The 15,989-nt window shown below is 42.2% G+C and overlaps 1 protein-coding gene across 3 annotated transcripts in view; it reads left to right on the forward strand.

Annotated features, from left to right (window-relative positions):
- Positions 1 to 14,467, forward strand: part of secisbp2l (SECIS binding protein 2-like) — a 66,171-nt gene extending 51,704 nt beyond the window's left edge. For all 3 annotated transcript variants that reach the window (XM_034193692.1, XM_034193684.1, XM_034193676.1), the window contains exons 11-17: positions 2,522 to 2,697; positions 4,810 to 4,942; positions 5,026 to 5,188; positions 6,454 to 6,674; positions 6,960 to 7,114; positions 8,388 to 8,607; positions 10,716 to 14,467. In XM_034193692.1, coding sequence (XP_034049583.1) covers positions 2,522 to 2,697; positions 4,810 to 4,942; positions 5,026 to 5,188; positions 6,454 to 6,674; positions 6,960 to 7,114; positions 8,388 to 8,607; positions 10,716 to 11,341 — 1,694 coding nt within the window. In that variant the 3' untranslated portion in view covers positions 11,342 to 14,467. The remainder of the gene's footprint in view (positions 1 to 2,521; positions 2,698 to 4,809; positions 4,943 to 5,025; positions 5,189 to 6,453; positions 6,675 to 6,959; positions 7,115 to 8,387; positions 8,608 to 10,715) is intronic.
- The last annotated feature ends 1,522 nt before the right edge of the window (positions 14,468 to 15,989 follow it).

A 15,989-nucleotide genomic window follows, 5' to 3' on the forward strand; every position in this document is an offset into this window, starting at 1 on the left:
TTCAGAGAATTTGGCAGTACATCCAACCAGCCTCACAACCGCAGACCACGTGTAACCACACCAGCCCAGGACCTCCACATCCAGCATGTTCACCTCCAAGATCGTCTGAGACCAGCCACTCGGACAGCTGCTGAATCAATCGGTTTGCATAACCAAAGAATTTCTGCACAAACTGTCAGAAACCGTCTCAGGGAAGCTCATCTGCATGCTCGTCGTCCTCATCGGGGTCTCGACCTGACTCCAGTTCGTCGTCGTAACCGACTTGAGTGGGCAAATGCTCACATTCGCTGGCGTTTGGCACATTGGAGAGGTGTTCTCTTAACGGATGAATCCCGGTTCACACTGTCCAGGGCAGATGGCAGACAGCGTGTGTGGCGTCGTGTGGGTGAGCGGTTTTCTGATGTCAATGTTGTGGATCGAGTGGCCCATGGTGGCGGTGGGGTTCTGGTATGGGAAGGCATCTGTTATGGACGAAGAACACAGGTGCATTTTATTGATGGCATTTTGAATGCACAGAGATACCGTGACGAGATCCTGAGGCCCATTGTTGTGCCATACATCCAAGAACATCACCTCATTTTGCAGCAGGATAATTCACGACCCTATGTTGCAAGGATCTGTACACAATTCTTGGAAGCTGAAAATGTCCCAGTTCTTGCATGGCCGGCATACTCACCGGACATGTCACCCATTGAGCGTGTTTGGAATGTTCTGGACTGACGTATATGACAGCGTGTATCAGTTCCTGCCAATATCCAGCAACTTCGCACAGCCATTGAAGAGGAGTGGACCAACATTCCACAGGCCACAATTGACAACCTGATCAACTCTATGCGAAGGAGATGTGTTGCACTGCATGAGGCAAATGGTGGTCACACCAGATACTGACTGGTATCCCCCCCCCCAATAAAACAAAACTGCACCTTTCAGAGTGGCCTTTTATTGTGGGCAGTCTAAGGCACACCTGTGCACTAATCATGGTGTCTAATCAGCATCTTGATATGGCACACCTGTGAGGTGGGATGGATTATCTCAGCAAAGGAGAAGTGCTCACTATCACAGATTTAGACTGGTTTGTGAACAATATTTGAGGGAAATGGTGATATTGTGTATGTGGAAAAAGTTTTAGATCTTTGAGTTCATCTCATACAAAATGGGAGCTAAACCAAAAGTGTTGCGTTTATATTTTTGTTGAATGTAGTTAATTATGGAAGGAAACTATTTTTCCTCCGTTTATGGTTTTGCCAACATGCGCAGCTTTCCAGCATTTTGCACCTGTTTCTTGACGAGACTCATTGAGCGTCGGTATGCGCTGCCTACTGAGCTGCCCTGCTCTAAAATGGCAGCCTCACCTCCTTAACGGGACACGTCTCAGTGCGACTGCAGACTCTAGTACTCATATACGTCTCTGCACATTTTGCACACTTTTCTATTCATAGCTGAAATACTGCTCAGTAATTTTTTCTTTGGTTCTGCATATTGATTCAATTTGACATTTTCATTGGCCTTTAATTATTAATGCCACTTTTCCCCATATATGGTCAAAATTACGCCTTCTTTCTCAAAAGGTTTTCAGGGTCTCTCGGCCCTTTTTTTGTTTGTTTTTGTAAGGCAGATTTGACAGTACATCAAGTTTTCAGGAAAGCAGAGTTCAGAGTAGTCCAGGTCAGGTGACAGTACTCAAATGGCAGATTTAGAGCTGTGATTGAGTGCAAGTGCTCCAAATGTATTAGATTTGAGTTTCTATGTCAGCATCCACTGAAACATGCTTGAATTTATTAATGTGTGGCCATGGTGATCTCTGGCAGTCTACAGTGCACAAATTGAGCAGATGTGTAGGGGTGCCATGTCACACTCTGTCATCTGAGCACAAAATAGGGCACAAGGTGATTGAGTTCATGCTTAATTAGCCGTGGGTGTGTTTTGAGCATAACATGAAATAAACTGTCATTCCCTTAAAGAAGTTTTAATAAGAGTCAGCAGAAACTTAATGAATGGATATGCTCCAGTGTATCAGAGCGGTTTCCAAGCACATCACAAGGCGATTATATTGATTTAACACCATTTTTGAGCTGAGGTGAGGAGTTTATTCAGGATCAGTTCATCAAGAATTGGAGGAATTTGATTTGCAGATGTTGGCATGGTAAGATGTTTTTTATTATGAAATGCGCCAAGGGGCTGTTAAATTGGAATGGGCAGCGAAAAGATACAAGTCAAAATGATCAATAAATAAATCTTGCAACTGCATTTTCATCTAGATCTATTCCATAAGCCCGAAGCTTTTTTTCATTTTTTCTGCTGATTGATGAATTATTTAGTAATCCTGTTGACAAATAAACAGAACCAGCAAACACAATTTCGTCAGCAGCCATAAAAATGTCAGGCAGTTAAAGTTCAGACTGTGCTAATTGTAATTAATAGGACTCATTTCTGCAGCTGCCTTTGTAAGTCTAACTGAGCCTTCATTGCTCATGACTTTGGGGTAACTTAATAACATGCATATTTGTTACCTTCTCTTCAGTTGGTACAACTGCTCCATTCTGTGGTTCACGTTTGACTGAGGTGCCGTCCGTGTTGAAGGGTCATCAGCAGCCGTATTCGTTCCCACACAACATCCTGGATTCCACTGCACCCCGTATCAAGAAGGGAAAGGAGAGAGAGATTCCCAAAGTCAAACGGCCAACAGCCCTTAAAAAGGTTAACCATTTGTTGATGAGGCTAATTGTGTATCATTTGATTGTTCTGTTTCAGTGCCAGTGTGATACCTGTGTTGTTGTGATATAAACATTATATATTTATTTTTTAATATACTTTTTGATTATTTTTCTAGTTAGAAGATGGAATTAAGCTCTTAAACTTAGGGGAGGTGATGGTCTAGTGGTTAAGGCATTGGGCTTGAGACCAGAAAATCCTCGGTTCAAATCCCAGCCTGACTAGAAAATCACTAAGGGCCCTTGGGCAAGGTCTTTAATCCCCTGTTGCTCCCGGTGTGTAGTGAGCACCTTGTATGGCAGCACCCTGACATAGAGGTGAATGTGGGGCATTATTTGTAAAGTGCTTTGAGCATCTGATGCAGATGGAAAAGTGCTATAGAAATGCAGTCCATTTACCATTTATTTAAACTACAACCCCAAATTAGAAAAAGTTAGGAAGGTATGAACAGTGGATTTACGGGGAATGCAGCAATTTTTGCATTTAATTCGAATTTTATTTCATTGCAGACAGTATGAACCCGAAATATTTCATGTTTTGCGTGGTCAACTTATATCCAGTCCTTCACTTAAGGCCTGCAACGCATTCCAAAAACGTGGGACGCAAAAGCGTTTATCAATTCGTAATGCTGTCATACCTTCTCACAACACTTTGGCATTGAGTACACCAAGTGAGCAAGAATTTCAGATACTATTTTGACCCTGCAAACACATGTTGAAGTGTGCAACAATATGGGGTTATCATTGCATTTATTTTTTTATTTTTCCAAAATTGCTCACATATTCAGTAGTGGGAACGAGTCAGGACTGCAGGCAGGCCAATCCAGTATCCATATCTGCGGCTTTGTAATGAGTCCAAATTGTGCTTTTGCATGGTCTTGTTGAAAGATCAATGGACATCCTGAAAAATGTTTTCTTGAAGGCCGCATGATGGTCTAAAATCTTTCTGCATTAACGCTGCTAACAAAGAAGTATCTCAGTAGGCATGGGCTTTTAGATGTATTGGTGATAATAGGCCTGGATTGTTCTTTGTGTTCTTGGTCTAGAGTACAGGGTGTTCCTTTCTTCCAAAAAAAAAGATCTGGAATGCTGACTCAGCTGTCCATAAGACACATTTGCACTGTGTGATTGTCCAACCCAGATGCCTCCAAGCCTAGAGATGTCTGAGCAGGTTAACATAGGACTTTTTTTTTTTTTTTTTTTTTTTTGCACAGTAAAGTTTTCAGTGGCATTTGTGAATATAATTCTTATAATGCTTGACAAAGCTTTTCAAAAGGTTTGTATACTGTATGCAATGAAATAGAAGTTGAAGTACAGTATATGTAATATTCCATACGTCTTAACTTTTTCTCATTTGGGTTGTATATTCCTTTCAGTCTTGGCACACACCAGCCATACCGGCTCTTTGTGAAATAAAATCTGTTTAGATTTGGTATTAATGTTGTCGTCATTACCATCACAGTCCACACAGACTAATAATTAGACCTTATTAGTGCATTTTTTTTAATCCACCCATCACTTATCTCAAACAATCTACACAAAACCAAAAGAGTCTTTAAGTATTATAATAAATATTTGCCTGCAAAATTTCCTTCTTTTGGCATCAACTATTTGTTTTTACAAATAAATGTTTTATAGTTACTCAGTAATTTAAAGAGAACATGTTGAAACTGCAAATAAAAATGTCCACAATTTACTGAACCAAAAGATGCCATGAGTTTTTGTTTTCTCAAAAGCACTACCTTTTTTTTTTTACCTGTATAAATAAGTTAATGTCTGGATCAAATATTTAACTTTAAAAGAGTTTCAATTACATTGTGTAAAATTGTTTAACAGCATTATACTTTAGATATATCACCTTATTTGTTTCTGAACAAACTGAGTTTCTGAACAACAATATAGAACCTCTACAGCACAGCTTAGTTATCTTATTATGATGTCATGGTTAGAAGAAATGATACCCAGCCTCGTTTATGGTGGCAGGTGTTTTTTTCTGTCTGAAGTGAAATGGGATAAACCAGTGGAAGATCACTGACACATGGAGCTACACTCTCATTGTACCACTCTTCTATTTATGTTATTTCTTGCATGAGTAAAGATCATTTTAAAGGAACGTGAGGGGAAGAAGGGAAAGACGAGTGCAGAACAAGAGTCTTCAGCACAGGAGGAACATGACGAGGAATGTCTTGAGTTTTCTGATGATCTTGCACGTGAGCCCGCCTCTCAAGAAGGTGAACTGGCACGCACACTTCAGTTGGCATTGAAAATATCCCAGCTGTACTAACTGTTTTCTGTTCTGCTGTTCGTGCCATAGAGAATGGTCTGAGTGTGCCAAGTGATGCATCCCTTTCTCCGGCCAGTCAGAACTCGCCGTGTAGCATCACACCAGTGTCACAGGGTTCCCCGGCTAGCTCTGGTATCGGAAGCCCCATGGCTTCAAATGCCATCACCAAGATCCACAGCAGGCGTTTCAGAGAGTAAGTACAGTCCAAACCCATGACTTACACAGGACAGAGTTGTTGTTGTTGGAATGTCACTGAAATGTATGAGGTGGAACAGCGATTACCAACACAAATTTTTATCCCACCCAAACATCTCTGAGCCTTTGCTGTGACGAGCGTAGTCTGAAAGTTATTGAGTGCTTTCAGGGGCGGAATTATACAAAAAAGGATTGTAGTTAGTATGGCACAGATGCTGAGCACATTGTCTTTTCTCAGCAAAAATATATGCCAGCTGCCACAAACGCAGCTTTGTCCGTCTCTGTCTGCTGCTGAAGGGCTATTGTCCCAACCCACCCGGCTCCAACAGACTTTCGTATTTAAAGTCTCCAGGCTCCACCTCTCTGCTCTGACCACCAGAACACTTCTTCCTCACACCACACTACGTCACTCTGCAGAGATCGGGTAACATGTTCCACCATTATAGATGCTGCAACATTGACTGTTTTAATAAGGTAACAAGAGTTGATTGTCTTTATTGACTAATCCATTGGTACCCGCAGCTTTTCTGCAGGGTCCCCCTTTTGTAGATAAGAATATTTTGGAGCACACACACACACAGGCCTCTGTATTTTACAAATTCCACTACAATGGTTTTTTTTTTTCCATGAGTCAGCCAGTCTAGGCTATATGGGAGTCTGGGAGTGATTAGTCAACTCAGCATTCGGTTTAGATGCCGGCCTGCTATATATATATAAAAAAATTACATACAATAAATATTAAAAGGAAGCGGCGTTATGTACACAAATGGTAGACTGTCTTTCTTGGCGGTACTCAGAGCTCCTCGCTCCATTACACTCCCTGCTGCACTGTGTGAACAGAGGACAGAACCAGTTGGGTAAAAAAGGTGTGCCGTCTGCATTCAGTCACCTGTTTCTAACCAGAGTTGTGATGTTGTTAACACATGGTGAAGAATGAGCATTGAGTGGCCTGTTCCTCATCTCCTTTTCCAGCTGTGTGGACTAGGACAATGCCGATAAAGTGATTTTGTCCAAGGACGCAGATAAGGGAGCATCAAGTGGACACAGCCGAAATCAAACCCCTCTCTTTAAATTGGGAGTTTAATTTTTATTCAAACTTTGAGGAAAATGAATTGTGAGCTTTGAATTGTGTATCCAGTTTAACTGGCAAATATGAAATATTTTTGCATAACAAATGAGTAATTCTCTTATTGATAAATCATAAATTCTGGACTCATGTAATGTCATTTAAATTTTCTGTTTCTGGCTGATTTCATTCCACAGGTACTGTAATCAAGTACTAAGCAAAGAAATCGATGAGGGCGTAACTCTGCTGTTACAGGAGCTGGTTCGCTTCCAAGAACGGGTCTACCAGAAAGATCCCACCAAGGCCAAGTCCAAACGCAGACTGGTCATGGGTCTCAGAGAGGTCACCAAGCACATGAAGTTGCATAAGATAAAGTGTGTCATCATCTCGCCAAACTGTGAGAAGATCCAGGCCAAAGGTGACAGTCCAAGGATGATGTGGCAACCTAGCCTTCCACATCACTCCTGACTGAATGAGAATGTCTTTTGAATGATGTCTCCTTTTGTAAAGTTCAATCTACCCAAGATCAGCAATTTCTAGAAGTGTGCATAGACAGTTTGTAAGCAACACAGGTGCACATTAATAGAATTTAGATATTGTGAGCTTTTAAAACATTTTGTTAGCTCCTGATATGGCTTCGGTATTTTGTCAATTTGTTTGTAATTCTACACATTTGAGTCAATATTGGTGTACTGTCTTGCAGGTGGTTTGGACGAAGCTTTGTACAACGTCATTGCCATGGCGAGGGAGCAGGAGATACCGTTTGTCTTTGCCCTGGGAAGAAAGGCTTTGGGACGCTGTGTAAACAAACTAGTACCAGTTAGTGTCGTTGGAATCTTCAACTTTTCTGGAGCTGAGGTAACTGTCTTTTAACAATTGTCTTTGAGGTTTTTTTTTTTTTCTTTCTACTGACAGTAGGCATGTCTCTCGTTTGTATTCCAGTAGGATAAATTTGAAAAAAGAACTGATAAAAGAAATGGAGAAAGCAATAAAAAGAGATATTGTAGAATTCTCCAGCATTTTCTCACAAGGACACGCTCAGTCAGTTTCCTTGACCACACCACCAAAATTAGAATCCCATGTCCAGTGATCTACATCTGCACATTGAAACCAGGATCCAGCAACTCATAGCCCAACCTTTTGTAAAGTTAGAGTACTGAGCAATTTTCGCCACAGTTAACAGACCCTCATGGACCATTGCAGCCCTCGTAGAACTGTCTGTTCCCGTGGTCACAGTTAAGTCACCAGTGATCCATAAAGTGCCACCTCTGGGTCAGTCATCAATCACTGAGTGAAGCTGTGACGAAGTCAGAGCATAGACTGAGACGACAGACATAACACCTAGCTTAATGCTTGAGTTTGAGCCTCATAACACGCTCATTGACAGGTGTGACATCTGACACCAGTGGAAGGAGTTGGTCTGCCACAGCAGCTGCCTCTCTCTGTATGCCAACCATTGGGACAGCCAGACTAAAAGTAGGTTGATCCACCCACAGAGGTCTGTGCACTTCCACTTCTTTGCACTTCAGGCATTGCAACCAGTGTAATGTGGCGTTTTCCAAGTTTCCTTGACAGCTGTGGAAGATGGTCATGCTTACTGAGAGAAAGGATGTTCCCAGTGCCCACCTGTAGGAACCAGGTTTGGACCAGGTTTGGACCTGGGCACACGTGTGCAGTGGATAAACCCTGAGCACCTTACCAGTTGCCACCCTCCAAATGCAAAACCCTTGGTGCTCTACTTTGGTTCTTTTCTTGTCCAGAGATGAGGGTCTAAACTGCTTCCTCCTTTGAGCACTCTACTTTTCAGTGTAAGGCAGCTGAGTACAGAAACAACAATCTTACTTTTGCAGGTTTTTGCTTTGCGAGGTATGTTTATGTCAACTGAATTACAAATCCCACCGGAGGACCACCTACAGTTCCCCAGTGCCCAGAGTACACACATGTTAAATAAAGTGCCACATGGCAACAATGGAAAAATAGGTCATTGGGGGAAAAATATCTCTCACACACACACACACAAAAAGCATAAGGAGAGGAAAAAAGACAGCATGAAGTTCACATATGCATTTGAGCTTTTATTTTATTTATTTTTGGGGGGTGGGCCCTTGATTAAATCATTGTCATCTTTCAGGGTCTGTTCAATCATTTGGTGTCTCTGACTGAAGAGGCCCGGAAAGCCTACAAGGACATGGTGTCGGCACTGGAGCAGGAGCAAGCTGAGGAGGCACTGAAGAATGTTAAGAAAGTGGCACATCACATGGGTCATTCTCGCAACCTCTCCGCAGCGTCTGCCATCTCGTTTTGCTCTGCCACCTCTGAGCCAATCTCAGAGGTCAATGAAAAGGAGTATGGTAAGAACCCTCATTTCTGCCTCTTAATTGCTGTTATAAAATCTGTTCCTACGGCACGAGGCAGACCGACTCCCAAAATTTCAGGAGCGGCATGTTAAGTGGCCTTCTCAGCTGTCGTGGCTCCACTGCAGTGAAAAAGCACCGGGATCGCTAGTGGTAGCTAGGAAACAACTTTAACCTTCACGTTAGGTGCAAATCAACATTAATAAAATTTGCAAACTCTTAAAGTAGCTGTATGTAGTAAATTTTTCAACCTGCCTGTGGGCTTCTCGATTGCAGTCCTCACCACTGCATTGTGCATGAGTTTTTTTTTGTTGTTGTTGTTTGTTTGTTTTTCTTTTGGGGTAGACTCCTCTCATGGAACAAAAAAGGCGTTGAGTCTTTTGTCTCCGCGCTGCCGGCACACAGAGGTCTGTGATACAGTATTGTGTTGGTTTTGTGGTGTGAGCCACTTTTATTGTTGTGGACATTCAGAAACTTATAGTCCTGTTTTCACTTTTCTCTTAGCACTTTTCTGCAGTGTGTTTAAATCTGCGGGTGTCCAGGTCCACCCTCTGATGGAGATTTTGGCTGTTGGCTCCAAGGATTGGAGTCTTCACTGAGCCTCCTCATTAGTTCGTCTGACTCCTTTTCTCTCCATAGCGGTTATTTTGCTGTTTCCTTTCATAAATGCCGCCTTCACGTGCATGTGTTAAAAAAAATCACGAATAAGCACCACCCAGTGGTACTTCAGGGCCCGTCAGAAGTACATAGTTTGCAGGAGGGATGTTCCTGGACCTAAATAAAGGTTCTGCACACTCACTTTTCAGGGCGGTCCCTGTGGTGGAAATGTGTTCAAAGGTGTCAGCCCCCCTAAAAAGACCAGCAAGATCCCACGGTGAAAACGGACACATTAGGATACCTTTTTTTTTTTTTTTTTTTAAACACACATTGCAAGATAAACCACTATGGTCACTAGAAGTGCACTAGATCACCCACATTTGATCCTGATTGCTAAACTAATCAGCAGCCCTGCTCAAAGATTGAAGGCAGGATCAGGATCAAATTAACTTCACCAATAAAGGTAAGTTTACTTCACCATTTGTTTGTGCAAACATGGATGGGGTGGGGGGGGGGGGGGGTAATGCTGACAGCTGAACTAATTAGCAATCCTGAGTACAGGATCAAAGGAATCCTATTCATGGGCAAGATCCACCCATTAATCTGGAACCACACCAGAATTCATTCCACCACACAAGGCCTGCCTCAGTACCACATTTCACAGAAATCTTTCAAAGTACTTTCAAGATCTGCTATCAGAAAGCAGTGAAACCAAATCCTGTTTGACAAAGGTAATGAATGATTTTTGCTAAGTTTTATGAAAAGATTTAACCTGGACTGAAAGAGTGGGATAGAAACACTTAGACTTTGCAATAATTTGTTTGGGCCATAGTTTTAATGATCAACCAAAAGTCTACATAAATGTTATATCCTACTTGATACACATATTATTGCATTTTAACTTGAAAGAGAACACCTGCAGGGGTGGTGGCCAAGCCATTATGTGCAGAAGGTTCCTGGTTCAAGTCCATCACTTGTTGATGGCAACAAACAATTTACTATGGTTTTTAGTTTGACCCTTGACATGTCAGCATTTTAACATGATACCTGACAGACTAGAACAGTTTTATCCAGAGCGAAAAGAACATCTAAAAATGGGGCTGAGGTTGAAATGTCCCAGAGATCCCAGTGGAGTCGTTTTGACATTAACTCTGAACCTTGGCAGAGGTAAGCACTCTGACTGTCCTCTGTGTGGGTTTGTGTAAAGTACTGTAGTGTTACTGCAAGCCTGCTGCCAAAACGTGGAATATATAAAAGTAATGCTGACAAGATTTGTGGTTCATTTGATGGAAAATAACTTTTGAATATTGATATTTGATTAATCACAGTGTTATTTATTGACCAAAAAAAAAAAATGCTGCACCTGAAAGTGAAACAGCTTTAGAGTTTTCAGGACTGTTAGTCTGGCAGAATTTTCTGACTGTAATTTATAATTTTCATGCCTGAACAATGAGTTGTTTGTTGTTATGTTTTAAGTAGCTGTTAATGAAATAATCTGATGCGTTCAGAGACCAACTGGAGAAGTATGGTGGAGATGTCAGACGCCCCGGATCCTGCAGAGGCAGAGCCACGTCGTCCTGCACCTTCCACCGCCTCGCAGAGAGACGGCCAGGCTCTGATACCCCCCAGCGGCGCTCCCCCCAGCTCCTCCGCTCACAGGAGCGGGCCGCTGTCGCTGGGCGAGAAAGACGAGGTCCGCGTTGACGACCGGCTGGAGCTGGCCTCTCAGCAGAGCACAGAGACGGGCTCTCTGGATGGGAGCTGTCGGGGCCCGCTGAACTCCTCCATTACCTCCACCACCTCCACCCTGGTCCCCGGGATGTTGGAGGAAGCAGCAGAGGAAGATGAGGAGGAAGAGGACTACAACCCCAAACCGCTTTCTGTGGAGGTGCCCACCCTCAGCAGCCGCATCGAAACCTGGGTGTCCAAAACCCTGGAGAACCTGCAGCTGGGAAAGAGCCAGGACTGTACGGAAGAAGAAGAGGAGGAGGAGGAGGAGGACGACGACGAAGAGGAGGGAGGACAGAGTGAGGAGGAGGAGGAGGAAGAGGAGGAGGAGCTTGATTCAGCGGACATCACAGAGACGAGGATAGAGAGCGAAGAGAAGGTGGAGGATGCAAAGATCGCAGGCTGATGTCACTTCCTCTTTCTCTTCAGACTAACACTCATTCATTCTTTCATGGCTTTCATAAGAACCAGCGTCTTTCCCCGCCCCCTCTCCCCACTGTGCCCCGCCCCTTTCTAACCAATTACCCTACATGATCTCAGGTATCCAACAAAATGACCGCATACCACGGTGTCATATTACAGAGAACCGGAACTTACAGTCTGAGGGCTGACGTTCTTACAAACACACACTAAGCTCAAATTAAAAGGGCGTCTTAATTCTTCAGCCCTTGACTTGTTTACACTTGAACTTAGAGCTGCGTTTGAACCCTGCCCACCTGTCAGGGGGAACTCCTCTGGAGTCCAAGGCACAGTGCTTGTGGAGGAGAAAGAGCAGCGCCTATCTGTGGAAGCCTGTTTCTGCCAGCCCAAATCTTTAGTAGTAATTAGCAGATGGCTTAATGTCGGTTATGGAGTAGGTGTTGCCGATGTCCACATTGCCTGCATGTTTTCTTTCTTATGCGTGTAATGAGGTTTGGACCCAAGGGTGAAAATACCATCATGATATCAAACGCCTGAAGTCTTAATGCTGCGTCACTTGTGATCAACACCAAAGGCATTAATGTTAAAAAGTAAAACTGCCATAATGAAAGTCATTAGTAGCTATAGAAAGCTGTGTGGACCATGAAGTGAAACTCGTGAGGGCCTGCATCACTCCCTTTATAAATACATGCATGGGCCGTGAAACTATTTAGGAACGATAGAATGATTCAGTGCAATCCAAAACTATTCTTTTAATGTAGACATTCATTTCCTGTGAAAATTTCAAACAAGCCAAAATTAGAATTACTTGCCTTTTTAAATTAAATGCACATTTATTCCATGGGGGGGGGCATCCTCCTTCAGATTTGACTAGTGTATACGTTGATACATAGTCAAACTTTTCACCACATTCAGTAGCAGAAACCACAACTTGAACAGAGCCCAGAAGAACAAGCTAGTTGCTGTTAGCATAGCGTAACCTTCCCATTCTGAACTGATATGACCTCATTAACAAAATGTGAACTGAACATAAAGCTCAAACGGGTACATTTATCCCTTTTGCCGCCTACCACTATCAGACATGTTGGCTTTTGTTTTTACATCGCAGAGTTAATGTTCCTCTGGTCAGTCTCATTCTGGAAGTCTGACATCTGGGCCAGTGGTCATGTGACCTGCATAACAACACCGCTGCCATATTTGACTTGGTGAAATTGGAGTGAAGTGCACTTTGTGTATTGTAGCAGTCCTGATGCTGTAAATATGCCAAAAGGGTGTTGTGTAGCTGTACAGCCAGTTCAAAAAAATACATGGGCCTAAAGTTCAGCATTATACCGTAATCTGATTAAAGGAGAGAGAAAATGGCTGAGGGCGATAAACAGGTATAACGTGAAGGCTTAGGGTGATCCTCTACAGTATGCTAAAAATAAAAATGTGACTTTAAGGAGCTTCCTGACAAAATTGTTCATCTTGATGAGAAAATGTTTTGGACAAAATTTTATTTCGATACGACTATTCTAACCACTGCCGCACACGAGGTGGAAATTGCAATGCTTGAGCATATAAAGCCCCGGTCACACGGCAATTGACTGAATGAAGGAAAAAAGTCCCAAACTCACAAATCGTTGAGAAAAAGTGGACGAATGAGCCAGCACTTCTCCCATCGCCGAAAACCTGAGTGCAGGGAGTATAAAAGACCAAAACTAACAAAAGAAAAACGAAGCAAACAGTGACCTTGACGCTGTGATCATTTCTGCAGCGAGTATGTACTCTCCATAGCCACCTGCAGCTGTGTTCTCTTGACAACAGGTTTGCCTTCACTACGTGTGCGCACATGCACGTTGCAGCCACAGAAGGCTAGAACGTGCGTAAATAGTTAAAGTAGTTGATCAAACGTCCTTGTCGCTGTTATTTCTGTATGAAAACGTTGCTTTTCGTCCCACACGTGGACAGGTCACATTCAGCTTGTTGGATGTTTAGTTATTGATCTGTTCAGATATCATCAGTGTTCATGCAAGACAGCAGACTTGGGAGGTTGGATGACAGTCAAACGGAACGCTGACATAAGTGAACAATGCAAACGATGAGGAACCGTCAAGACAGAAAGCAAAACAGAATACGGATGAATTGAGGCCGTTATCAGGAATCATTCACATTTTTGATGAAGCACTAGCTACAGAAACAAAGGTGGATGACGGTTAAACAATGTCTCCGAAAGTAAACGCAAGTACAAATTTCTTGTTTCATTTTGGCTTTGGTGTCCTTCATTAGTGTCGTGTGACCGGGGCTTTAGTGCAAACTAGCGATAGTAATGTACCTGATCACTATGAAATACAAATTGAAATCACAATCCTTTCTCCTTTAACTGACCATACAGGAGAGAGAACAAAGTATTACATGTCACTGTCCACCTATTTGGTGAAAATAAACAGTCATGGGGAGTGGCGTTTGGTTCCGATTTTCTTTGCCTCTACGAACTGACGCCGATGCCACTCAACATCTTGCAGTAGGTATTTTTGCTGCTGTTCATCCTTCATTAGGATTTGATTGTAAGTGCAGCTCCTCACTCAGCAAAATCATTGACAGCAACAACATTATCCAGGACCTGCTGATGACAGGTCGTCCTCCCACTCTGACGGGTCCCTAATGAGGAAGTCCATGTTGATGTTGAATGCCTCAAAAATGTGATGTGAGGAAGATGGAACAAAATCTGCCACTAATTAACTAATGTATCCAGTCCATAACTCAAAATGTCATTCGGACATCACAGAAAACGGGCCGCGCATTTGTGGTTAATATTTTTCAAATCTCATGAAAATTCACCCAATTTATTTTTACCCCTAAAGGAACCCAAAAAAAAGCACCTCCTTGAACAAGTTGAAGTTTGTTTTTCGGGACCACCCTAATGAAGGCTGTATACACGCATCATATCCTTAAACGTAAAACAATTTTACAAATATTATTGATGTCAATAAATGACGTACTTATGTGGAGACATGATGAAGTAATTGTAAAAATCTAGTATTCCACATGTGGCCGTTGTGAAGGATTGTTCACTCACACGCCTGCTGGCAGCTTATAAGTATGGGCCATTATTGTAGCAAAAATATTTGCAAGTGTGTATTTCAATCTGTGTGTGTGTGTAACCAGATCCACAAATATGTCAAATAAATCCGCAGATGTGTACATTAATCTGTATGCGTAGACGGCTCTGTGAACGCGTGCGTCGATCTGTAAAATCGGGCCACTGGATTGGATGTGACTTGCTACACTCCTGCCGTGGAAGATCCACAAATGCATGCAGTGATTTGTACATGTGGAGACTTGTCTGTGCTGCCGTGGCTATACAGCATCACACCACCAGGGGCTGCAAGCACCAGTGATGTTGATTACTGCTACCATTTTGAGCCTAAGCAGGGCCCTTGAAGTACAGCCATTGATTCAGTTTGAGGGTGTCTTCTTTTTTCTGTGTTTTAGAGACCTGTAACATGGACAGGTTATGGGGCCATTATTCTAACAAACGTATTTATTTACAAATACTTTTGTTAGAATATTGGATTTTTTATTTACATTTCTCTTTTAATTTTACATAAACACAAAAATAAAAATGGGACCTTAATGCAACCCATCATCTTGGCTTTTATATTTTTATTAATTTTCTATCAAGTTATAGAGATTTGCTTAGTTTGAGTTTAAGGAAGATCATTTTAGAAAATTTTATTTTTTGTATTTTCAGTGGCATAAAGAGAATGTGTTGCAGCACTTTTGGGGGGCACTGTAGTAGTAGTAGAACATAAGTGGGTTTATTTTGCTTAACTGAATATCAACTGACAGTGTTTGCTAAATGCAATAGAGGGGAGTCTGCACGGCCCAGTGTGTTTGCTGAATATGGTATCGAAATAGCTAAGGAGGTTCCTCCATTGTTTCGACAGCTTCAGTGAGGATATTTGTGTTAAAATTTTATTATTGCCATTTTTATTCTTGTTTATTTAAAAGTAAATGTTCCCGGTCTGCGAAACAGAAGAAAAGATGCCCTCAAACTGACTCGATGGGCCAGGCTTAAAACTGTACCACCACCTAAATTATTTTGATACTGGTAGGTCATTTTACAAGTGTCAGCTGACAGTTGTCTTGGAAACTCGTTAAGAAATATAAACTCTCCTAACAGATGAAAACCACACTTTCACTTAGTCAAATATGGAGCCTGCTGTTGCCATGAGGGTCACATGATCATGATATCATGCCGTCTTGGAGGAGCCTCACGCTGATCTCTTAAAAAGAGCTTGAAGAGTTGGAAACGGCAGCAAAATGAGTTTAATTCAGCTGATTTATAATGTTAAAATCCAGCCATCTGCTGGCTCACAGTATATTTGGATTGATTCAGGTGTCGGTGTAGGTGCATCGGTTACTTTAAAATCTTTTTTTTTTTTTGGCTGAGCTGTTCATTTACACCTCGAGAAATTATACTCAATGTTGGTCTTATTCCGTCTGTGCACTGACATCATCTTAACCTCAAAGGATCGTTTGATACCCTTTCAGTGAGCCAACAGAGGACACAAGTGTCTTCAGATCAATTTCTGTGTTGCAGCTGAATAATACCTGACTGATGCTAAAGTGCTGTATCCTTAAAAACAGCT

This window comes from Thalassophryne amazonica, chromosome 2, assembly GCF_902500255.1.
Source record: "Thalassophryne amazonica chromosome 2, fThaAma1.1, whole genome shotgun sequence".
Lineage (NCBI taxonomy): Eukaryota > Metazoa > Chordata > Actinopteri > Batrachoidiformes > Batrachoididae > Thalassophryne > Thalassophryne amazonica.